This window comes from Sycon ciliatum, chromosome 9, assembly GCF_964019385.1.
Source record: "Sycon ciliatum chromosome 9, ocSycCili1.1, whole genome shotgun sequence".
In the NCBI taxonomy this organism is placed as follows: Eukaryota; Metazoa; Porifera; class Calcarea; order Leucosolenida; family Sycettidae; genus Sycon; species Sycon ciliatum.
In genome coordinates, this window is record NC_088651.1 from 25,304,095 (window position 1) to 25,314,882 (window position 10,788).

General features: G+C 46.0%; 2 protein-coding genes across 2 annotated transcripts; both read left to right on the plus strand.

Annotated features, from left to right (window-relative positions):
* The first annotated feature begins 885 nt into the window (after positions 1–885).
* Positions 886–7,211, plus strand: LOC135824384 (uncharacterized). Its single transcript, XM_065337116.1, has 5 exons — positions 886–1,044; positions 3,876–3,969; positions 4,763–4,975; positions 6,089–6,295; positions 7,141–7,211. Exons 1-5 carry the CDS (start codon positions 1,027–1,029, stop codon positions 7,209–7,211), a joined length of 603 nt encoding a protein of 200 aa, XP_065193188.1. The 5' UTR covers positions 886–1,026.
* Positions 7,212–7,782: 571 nt separating this feature from the next.
* Positions 7,783–10,256, plus strand: LOC135825284 (uncharacterized). The gene is made up of 3 exons (XM_065338021.1): positions 7,783–7,895; positions 8,606–8,732; positions 9,362–10,256. Exons 1-3 carry the CDS (start codon positions 7,806–7,808, stop codon positions 9,787–9,789), a joined length of 645 nt encoding a protein of 214 aa, XP_065194093.1. The 5' UTR covers positions 7,783–7,805; the 3' UTR covers positions 9,790–10,256.
* Positions 10,257–10,788: the final 532 nt, after the last annotated feature.

A 10,788-nucleotide genomic window follows, 5' to 3' on the forward strand; every position in this document is an offset into this window, starting at 1 on the left:
AACTGGAGACAAGGTTGAATCGGAGCTGGATAAATTCAGAATGTACAACCAAAAAAAAAAAAAAAAAAAAAAAAAAAAAAAAAAACAACCAGACTGTACGAGTTTTCGAAAAATCGAACATTGCATGGAATGGTACCAAGAGTTCTTCATGCACTTTTGTAATTTTGATGGTACTGGTTGCATTGAGAATTTACTCACATCCCTTGCATCACTGATACCTTATAATACAAGGTGAAGGAAGTCGGATACTAGTACAGCATTTCTGGTACCAAACAGGCGCATCCAACGAAGCACCTACCATCTACGTGAACCGGCGAATCCGATATAATTATATTCACACACCACCGTCACGACGACGGAATATCATTCGACGGGCAATAGATCTCAGTGATGCATGGCGGCTTGCGTGGCAAACAACCAAGCTGCGTCTCGCCAGTATTGAGTTACATACAGTAGACTGTACCACAGAGCAGCACAACCGACCAACCATGTAGTTGTTCTCTGGTGAAACAAGAAGCACATTACGCGCCCATTGTGTACTGGGTCGCGCCGTCGCTGAAGGGAAGTCCTCGGGGAGGGAGGCAACTCCGCGCCTACTACACCGCGTGACACCAGTAAGCTTACAGATCACAGATCAGGGACTCCTTGGCTTGCTTGAAAACTTGAAGCAGCGATTGTCACCAGGGAGTACAACATTATTACTCACTGGTTTTCACCAGTATATCTCACCAGCGGTTTCGCCACCTTTTTGGCGGCTAGGATTGGCGGAAAGGATTTTGGATAACGACAACGCTCCATCCTTTGTGGTATCCCGGTAATCTGTGATCTGTTGCCGAATATATCCTTTTGGCTCCATTATCCTAACCGCCAGTTTCGACTGGAATCCTGGCTGTGGCGGGACCGTGTCTATAGTCGACAACATTATAAAGACGTGTGTTGACCAGTCTGTCTTTACAATGGTGATCGTGTTGTAACGGAGCGTCTCAATCTCTGGAATCGTGTCGGCGAGAAGGAATAGAACAAGCTATGGGTTTCGACAGTTCAGTAAGTTTTATAATCAATTGTACTGTTTTGATAAACTGTTGTGAGGCGTTTTGTTGTTGTTGTTGTTGTTGTTGTTGTTGTTGTTGTTGTTGTTGTTGTTGTTGTTGTTGTTGTTGTTGTTGTTGTTGTTGTTGTTGTTGTTGTTGTTGTTTTATCTGAATTCGCAATACCAAACGGGCAATAAGCCCAATTCCATTGAAGCGAATAAAAGAATGCTAAGTAAGTAACTGGTAATGTCCCCACCGTCTTTAAGCAAGCTATTATAAGTCCACTTATGAAATCTGGAGACCCTGATCTGGCGGCAAACTACCGCCCAGTTTCGCTGCTGCCTATATGTGCCAAGGTATTAGAAAGAATAGTACTGGACCAGATAACGAAATTCTTCGCAGATAATGGCATTGAACACGTACCAGACTCTCAATTTGCATACCGTCGCAACCACTCTTGCGAAGACTGCTTGGCTCTAGCTGTGAACAGATGGCTTTCTGCATTGGATAGCAACGAATACTGTGGTGTCATCTTCGCTGACATGAGCAAAGCTTTTGACAGAGTGGCACACTCCGCCCTCATCCAGAGTCTACATGACACAGGCATCAGAGATGTTGCCTTGAATTGGTTTTGTAGCTACCTGTCTGACAGAATACAAACTGTGAGAGTTGATCAGGAACTTGGACAGTCACGCCCATGCTCCAGAGGAGTGCCCCAAGGCTCCGTTCTGGGCCCAGTCTTGTTTTGTATCTACATTCGCGACATAACACCCTGTTTTAGGTTTAGCCAAGACCAGGAATATGCCGATGATATTGCATTTTATGTCCGGCATAGTGACTGTGATACTGTGTTGGAGCGTCTCACGGCGGACCTTGCTGCTCTGGACAGCTACCTTACAGGGAAGGGACTGGTTCTTAACCCTGATAAGACACAATTTCTGCTACTACGTCGCCCAACTAGTCCCTTACCCACCACTGTGTCCATATCATGCCGCAACTCCACTCTCTATCCTGCGCACACAGCCAAATACCTGGGCCTCATTGTGGATGAGCACTTGGCATTCGATGCTCAAGTAGAGCGAGTTTGCATTGCCGTCAAGCAGAAGGTCGGAGCCTACAAGCATGCCAGGCAGAACCTTAACCACAGAGCGCGTCGTCTTTTCTATCTATCTATTATTCAATCCACCCTTGAGTATGCTAGCTCTGCCTACATTAACTGTCTATCTCACCGTTCATACAACCAGCTGATCACAGCCAGCCGTACTAGTCTTAAAAGAATATTTGCCCTTGACCGCAGAACTCCCACTGAGACCCTGTACGCTTACACCAAGATCTACACACTAGAGCAACGCTTAAATTTCAAGCAATACGTCTTTGTCTTTCGCTGTCTGCATGGTTTATCTAGCCCACTTCTCAGCCTCCTATTCACTCCCCGCTGCACTGGCCCACATTCTGCTGCCACAACTCGGGGCCAAGCTACAGCTGCTCTTGTCTTGCCTGCCTGCCACTCCCGGTATGGTTTCCATTCCATTGCGTATCTTGGTGCCGACAGGTGGAATGCGCTGCCTCCATCTTGTCGCCTGGCCGAGTCGCCTGCTTTGTTTCGCGCTCACACAAAGTCTCATTTAGGGTTCCCAGTAAAAAGGCAACATTGCCTGTTGGGAAATCCCTAACAAAATAAGAAAAAATAATAATAATAATAATAAGAATGAGGGATTTTTGTATGGTCCGTATTTAAAGTTGTCGGCCATTACTTATGATCTGTCGAGGCACAACACTGTAGGAAGCTTACGGGCATACGGGCTTGAAGATTCATGGGTGTATGGTGTTCTGTATGTACTAGTACGTCATGAAAGCAAACAGTAGCCGAGTTTCACAAAGCAGCGCGAACATGAAATTAGGGTGGTAGTTAATTAGCAACCAAATTCTTCATGCTGATGCATCCTGGCAAATAGACATGTCCACGGTAGCATAAAAAGGAATATTAATATATATAGTATTGTAGCGTGTTGCCCTTTGAGCCTTGGCCTGTAGTTATGGATGTAGCATTCTTTTCATATGTCGTATCTATTTCCCCTCAGTCTAGTATCCTTCTCTCTGATCACCATATTCTAATGTTCTTTGGGGGAGTTGAAAACAATAACCGCCATGGCTGTTGACACGCTCGTAACATTTACATGTATGCAATGCAGTCCTGTTGCATTTGGAATCTGCCTGCGTCAAGTTACACCCTACACCCTATAGCTGTGCTGTAGCTGTACTAAATCTTGTAAAACGTAAAGGATTAAGGTGCGCAAATTACATTTTCCTGCAAAGTTAACTGCTATGCCTATGGCACTGGCATCTCCAGCAGAATATCAGCAATTATTTATTTTACATGCACAGTACTGTAAAGTCAGTATTCTAAGACTCCTCTTGATTTGACTTTCCGTTGACCTCAATTGTTTACCACATAATACCCCCCTTCCCCCCCTCCCCCCCCTTCCCCCCCCCACCCCGGGATGTTATGGCAACTGCAGTACATGTACATATTTAGGCAAAACTACCGAGGAGTATGTGTTGAATCTTTGCCAATGGTGCTGATCGAGCTCAATGAATTCTTTTACCCTGTATACTGTCCATACGAGGTTTTCTAACCTCGCATGAAAATCTATGGACTACAAGAGAGTGCCTGGTACATGGCAGCAGGGTCTATCGAGTAGTCATCATTATCATATTCTAAGTCCGACACATCGATAGAAGACCTCTATTGTTTTCACCCGGAACGACACTCTGTTGAGTTTTTTCCTGAATGACGACGCTGTATTGTGTTGCTACCTTTGCTCTCACTCTTTCTCTGTGCAGTTGCGTTTGGCCATCATGGCCATCATGTGCCTTGCACTTGCAACGCCATCGCAGGGCTGCTGTGATATTCGCCAGGGTATAATGGATCGCCCCAGTAAGTACATGTACTGCCAACACTACATAGCCAGGTTTGTGTTGATTACAGTCACACCTCGCTTATCCGCACACATCAGTTTTCCACAAAAAGTATCCGGATAAGCGAACACACATACACATACATTGTACGTATGTAGGCTTTAAATCGGTAAAAACACGATTTTCTTCAGGATGGCGCGGGACCCAAGCGAGATCTGAGAGTACATGTACTCTTGCTACTACAGTCCATTTCAAAACTATAAACGCGTAGGGTTTTTGAAATATTTCAAATTTGGCTGGAACCTTTTGAGAATAGTTTTCGGAATATTGCTCAGGACCGCTCCACAATTACTCTCATATAGTTTCTAAACGATTGGATAACAGACGCCCAATTTGGAAAAATGTATGCACAAAGTGATCACACTTTTTTCTTTTTTTTCATTTGAAAAGGTCATTGGACCATTCATTTCTTTCATGGACAAAACTTCACTTGAAAGCAAGCATAGATCTACAGCCTGTAACATTCTGAATGGACTTTTGTACCAGGGAGTAGTAATCATAGTTTTGAAATGGACTGGGTAGATGACGCTACCGGTATGTTTTTTGTGTTTTTTTAGACGAATGAAAAACGTAAAATGTTTGGCAACTATATAAAAAAAATTTAAAAATGAAATCAGGGGATGGCCCACGTCTGGCACCAGGGAGCCGGAGTAGTACAACACCTTGTAGGTATTGTACTACTCCCTGCCTGGCACTATGTCGGCATATATTACTGAAGTACTTGATTTCTGCGATTTTCTGTTTTCTGCCAGGGCTGTGTCCTGGCTTCAATGTGAACTTTGGCTCCGTTGCGGACAGCCGCAAGACAGCGGGATTGGCTTGGTCAGTGGATTACGGCGTGAAGCCAACATGCAAGTCAGGCTACGCCGCAATGGGTAATGTTTCATGTTTGGCCGACGGATCCTGGTCTTTCCCGTCCGGTATGGATCAAGCGCAGTTCGCCTCGTCCGCTTGTTCCGTCCGAGGTAAGTATCTAGGCTGGGTGTACCAAGAGTATAGTGTCCAAGACGTGGTGATTGACATACAGTCTTGATCACAGGGTTGGTAGTATAATGTGCACTGTATGATGTAGTTTCACTGTGACCCTATGCATCCTTGTCTACTCTCTCGCTCTCTCTCTCTCTCTCTCTCTCTCTCTCTCTCTCTCTCTCTCTCTCTCTCTCTCTCTCTCTCTCTCTCTCTCTCTCTCTCTCTCTCTCTCTCTCTCTCTCTTTCTCTTTCCCTTTCTCTTTCTCTTTCTCTTTCTCTCTCTCTCTCTCTCTTTCTCTTTCTCTCTCTCTCTCTCTCTCTCTCTCTCTCTCTCTCTCTCTCTCTCTCTCTCTCTCTCTCTCTCTCTCTCTCTCTCTCTCTCTCTTTCTCTCTGTGCGTCTGTCTGTCTGTCTCATAGCAATTCTAGATTATTCCCTCATTCCTCTCCACTTCGGATGGTGATACAGAGGGGCGCGTTGACATATCCTGATGTGCTTTATTCCTGTACATTTCTGCCGTTTCCCACAGTAATCTGCCCTGGTTTCAAGATCAGTCATGGCTCTGTACCAGACTCCCGCAAGCCAGATGATATGCCCTCTTCTACCATATACGCTGTGAGCCCAACGTGCGATTTAGGTTATGATGTGAGCCACAACGCTACTTGTTCAGGCGATGGATCTTGGTCTTACCCGGCTGGGATGGACAAACCAACGTTTATGTCCACCGCTTGCTACGCCAGAGGCAAGTACCTGGATTGGGGTTCAAAGGTCAACCTTTATACAGGAGCTACACACTCTGTTTCTCACTATGTCTCTCTCTCTCTCTCTCTCTCTCTCTCTCTCTCTCTCTCTCTCTCTCTCTCTCTCTCTCTCTCTCTCTCTCTCTCTCTCTCTCTCTCTCTCTCTCTCTCTCTCTCTCTCTCTCTCTCTCTCTCTCTCTCTCTCTCTCTCTCTCTCTCTCTGATTCTCTCTATGTAACATTTCGAGACGATTCCCCCGCTCCTGTAAGTTTCATAGATGATCTGTACACTTCAGATATCGGTCTACAGGGTGTGTTAGTGTTTCTGTTTCCTGAGATGAGTTATTCCTGAAATTTCTGTTTTCCTCCAGGAATTTGCCCTGGATTCGACGTCAACCACGGATCAGTACCGGACACCACCAAACCAGCTCGCATGGCCTTTTCTACCAATCACCTCGTCACGCCAACTTGCCAGCCCGGCTTCGAGGTGACGGCCAACGTTTCCTGCATGGGCGATGGAAAATGGGTTTTCCCCTCCGGAATGACTCAAGCGCAGTTTGTGTCATCTGTGTGCAAAGGCAAGTACCAGAGCATGGTTTTAGTCGTAAACATCTCTAGCATTGCACACCCTCCCGGACTTCGGTATCGACCATCGAATGTAGTGACACCAAGCTTTCTTCGCTTAGTTTTCTACAGGGCCTGTTGTTTATGGCAGCGGAGGACGTTCAGCTTGGGCCTGTGGTTTATATAATATTATGACTATCCTCTCTCTATCTCTCTATCTCTGTCCTCTATACTTTTAAAGGATATAGTCGACAATGAAGGGAGTTCCCATGGGAAGTTGTAAGGTGGCAATTCTTTAATGCGAGATGGGAGACGGCTACATTTCGGTTCTTAGCAGAGAGTGACAACCACAGGCTATACGGTTGTCATCACCCCGGTTGGGGTTGGGGGGGGGGGGGGTACCCCGGTTGGGGTTGGGGGATACCCTTTCTGCAGTTCTTTTGCATTTCTGTATCTTCTTCGTATGCATTATAATATGTAGGTCAGTTGTCACTGTGGGATACTTTGTGCACACTTGCGAAGTTATATCTCGGTGACATGTAGTTCATGTACAAATACATGACAGCTATTGTATGGTGACTATTCACTGGTTTGAGAGAGATGCAAACGGGGAAAGTCTGGGAAGCAATTGACTGTCGCCACCAGGACTCAAACCAGGTACAGGTACCTTCGCTTGAGGCTAGCTAGGTCTGCTCTAACCACTGAGCTATGATGTAGCTGTCAACCCAGCTGAGACCATTCAACATTTTCTTCAGCCTTCTTAACTCACGCGTTCAGTGAATCCACACAGGCGTATTGTAACTGTTCTTGTTGGTGTTTTGAATTAATTTTCTTTGTTCTTGTCCGTGTTGGTCTGTAGTGACGCCACCAACTTTCACCTCCTCTGACCTTAACCCTTTGAGAGCCGCCCCATACTTGAATGCGTCGTAAACGACGCATTCAAATGCAAAACTTCAAAAGATCGTAACTCAGTCCAATCTCGCTCAAATCCAGTGATCGAAATATCCAGGGCGAAGAGAAAACTCTCACCTGTCGGGAGAAACAATCCGTGAAACGCTGCGAGCAACGGTTCCTGAGATAAATCACTCGTAAGTTGAGCCGCGATCGCGGCAATTTCAAAAGCGCGCAGTACGACATTAGTGTTGAGAATTTTGAGACTTTTCGTCACGCTGGTTTACTCGAATTTGCACGGGTTTCTCTGTTGATATTGTCAAGAGTACACAGCGAAAAATTTGGAACTCCACGATCGAGTAAAATGAAATATCTGGAGCGGGACGCAATTGGACGCATTTGGGGCATTTTTCGTACTGTCGCTGCGATCTAGCGCTGGATAGACGGTGTACTGGCTATCATGATCGACCTCATTCTCTTCCTCTCGTGGAGACCTTTCCAGGAAGCCCTAGATTGTGAGGATTGAGTGAGTAGAACTGAAGCTATGATCCAAGGAACACGAAAAAATGCAGAATTTTGAAATTTTCCTGTGGCTCTTAAAGGGTTAAGGTCCGTCAAACCATCAATGGTCAGATGACCGCATTTATCCCACCGGCCACCCTGTCAGTTGTGTTTCACCTCACCTGCGTCGCAGCCTATCAGCCTTCCAGCGGATCAGTCGTGGTTAGTCCGAGAATGTCGATTGAGTGCACGCACGCTATTCTTTATGTCTTGTGTGCTAACACAGTGCGTACCAACTATACCTTGGCTATATTCCTGTGTGTGCCCACCTCCTTCTGCAACATTAAAATTCGGAACGGTATCCGGATGCGAAGTTTGTTCCATCCTCTCATATAGCAGACAGCAGTGAAAGTGCAGGCACTGTTGGATTTGTTGGATTTCACTTTCTACCAAAGTAACCATAGTAGTAAAGTTTTATACTTGTGTAGGCTCGTCAGGCTCGTCAGGCTGTCATACAGGAAACGAAATCTCCCCAAACCTCTTCCGGAACACTGCACATTTAGAGATACACCTGTCATGCTCATGTCCATGTTTTGATGCTAATGCAAAATGAAGCGAGTACATTGAGAAGTTACCCGTATACTAAACTCTTGACTAAAGGGTGATGCATTAGATAAACGGAGACTCGTCTTCTTATCCACAGCATTACCAGTATACAGGATGCTAAATTCACCAAAATTAATATTGAGAAATCTATACATTCTACCCGTGCAGGAGTGTCTGATTTCCCATTTGCCCACTTTATCCTGATGGCGGCACGTTGGACATACATGTATTGTTTATCGATGGTGTGTATCTAGTGGTATGTGTATGTACTACACACTGGTGTGCTTAGCTCACTTTGACCTGGTCTGTTGCGTGTTGCTATTCAGGTAACCATCAGCCCTCTCAACACAGCCTCAAAGCATATCACTCGCTATGACACCGGTCTAGTTCAGACCTGTACTGCCCGTAGTCCGCTTGGCACTGCTACCGCTCAAATCAAAATCGACCAGGGTTGTGAGTGCACGATTGTATTGCCGTCCAATAACACCTGTATCTAACGACCACCCCTTGGGGCCAGAAAAAGCGGCCGCCCGTAGCAGGTCGTCTTTGGTTAGAGGTTTGTAGGTAGTACAGTAGCAGGCTGGTCGTTAGTTACAGGTTTTACTGTAGCAGTAACATAATGTGATTAATGTACAGAGCCTGGACATCAACATACATGTATAATCTTGGCTTCGCCTAGGCCTTTTTCCAGCACTATTTTGTGCATGAATCTTCCGTCTCAAGCATAAATAAAATAAATTTCACGGGTCGCGTGAGACTCGGCTGGAAGCCGAGTTTTCCGCAGGAACGCCACCACCCTCTAGGATCAAGGCGCAGATGCAGCGCCTAAACGGTGGGAGATGAGTAGATCAGACCCGCCACCAAGTGGTCAAAGACCGAAATCCCATTAGCTGCATCCATGTTACCCTCGTGCCAGGCCACGAGTTCCCAATTAACTGTGGGTCGCTGGTACCCTCTGTTTCTCAATCATGGTCTTAGACCATCCCACTATGCCTGCCTACACATGCACATACTCACGTGATCATGTTACTCTTGATGCCTTAATTTTGCTGTTTTTCTGTTGCATGTACTTTCTGTTCTAGACCCTGTTTCGATCTATCCCGTCAGAGCATCCATGGTTCTGTTGCCATCCGGTGGAACAAACTCATCGTTGCTTGTGGCAGCTCGCGGTACCCCTCTGGGTCAACACGTAGTATGTGTGTTTGTTGCTGATGGCTCAGCTCCCCCGTGTGGCGCATGGACCGATTCCTATGCCAGCAGCAGCCTGGTGATGGTGGACACTCCGTCTGTCAAGGCCACCCTGGAATTCACCGCTCCCACACTCACCTGCCCTGGTTCGTTCCACATCGTCGTCACCCGTCCGCTGGCAGCTAACCAGCCTACGGTCACCGTCGTCACGATGCTCGTCAACCCATTCCCCATTTTCGGATCCGCACCCCCCGTCAGCACCTATAGTCACGAGGTTGGTACGCCCGTGCCCGCGTCACGTGACTACCCGGCTACATGCTAGCTTCGTGCTGCCTGGGGCTGCCAGCCATCGAACGTATACAACGTTGCTGGAGTCCTAATGCAGGGCTGTCTTTTTTATCTGGAGACTGTATGAGTATTGCCATTAACATTGGAAACCCATTGTGCCGGTCTTGCAAATCAAGGCAGGGACCTTTTTCAAGGGACTCAATCGTATGGGTATGCACGTACACCTACCCTTTCCTCGGCTAATAGCCTTTTCTTTAAACTTGTTTTTTTTTGTTTTGTCTGATCATCTGGCACTCAAGCTATACCTAAAAATTCAAGGAGTGTATATTAATATTATTGCTAACACTGTACACAGTCCGTGTTCAGCAATAATTATTATATTATTCGAAGCTGTTCTATATCAAATCTGTGAATAAGATGTGCTGTCATCACCAAGCACACATTACGAAGCTATTTTGAATTTATTTTGCATAGCCATGAGGTCCATTTGCCATCATCTATTATTCTTTTTTTCTTTTCTCTCTCTCTCTCTCTCTCTCTCTCTCTCTCTCTCTCTCTCTCTCTGTCGTTCACATGTTTCAAAGAGGCGAAATCGCCTGGGTGTGGTGCGACGCTAAATATACTTTAAAAGCTCGAAGACTCCACACATTGTGCTGTTGCTAACACGGTCTCCTTTCGCTCTCACGTTGTTTGCATTGCCGTACATGTACATGGATGTTCAGTTGGGTATGATGAATGTTCAGTTGGGTATGATGAAGACTTCATAGAAGCCAAATACTCTGTACAACGTAAAATCGGTATCAAAGCGACCACCTGTCCTAAAAGACAACTGAAAACAGGACCAAGGCCAGCCCGATTTTCCAGTCAAATGGCCCTGGATAAGGAGACCACCTGGTAACAGAGACCACATTTTGAACGTCCCTTGAGCGGTCGTCTTAGACAGTTTTCTAAACGGGAACTAGGCCCAATGATATGCATGTGAAGGCTTTGCTTTTTTTTGTGCATTTTTTTGCATTTTTTTACTGCCACTGTA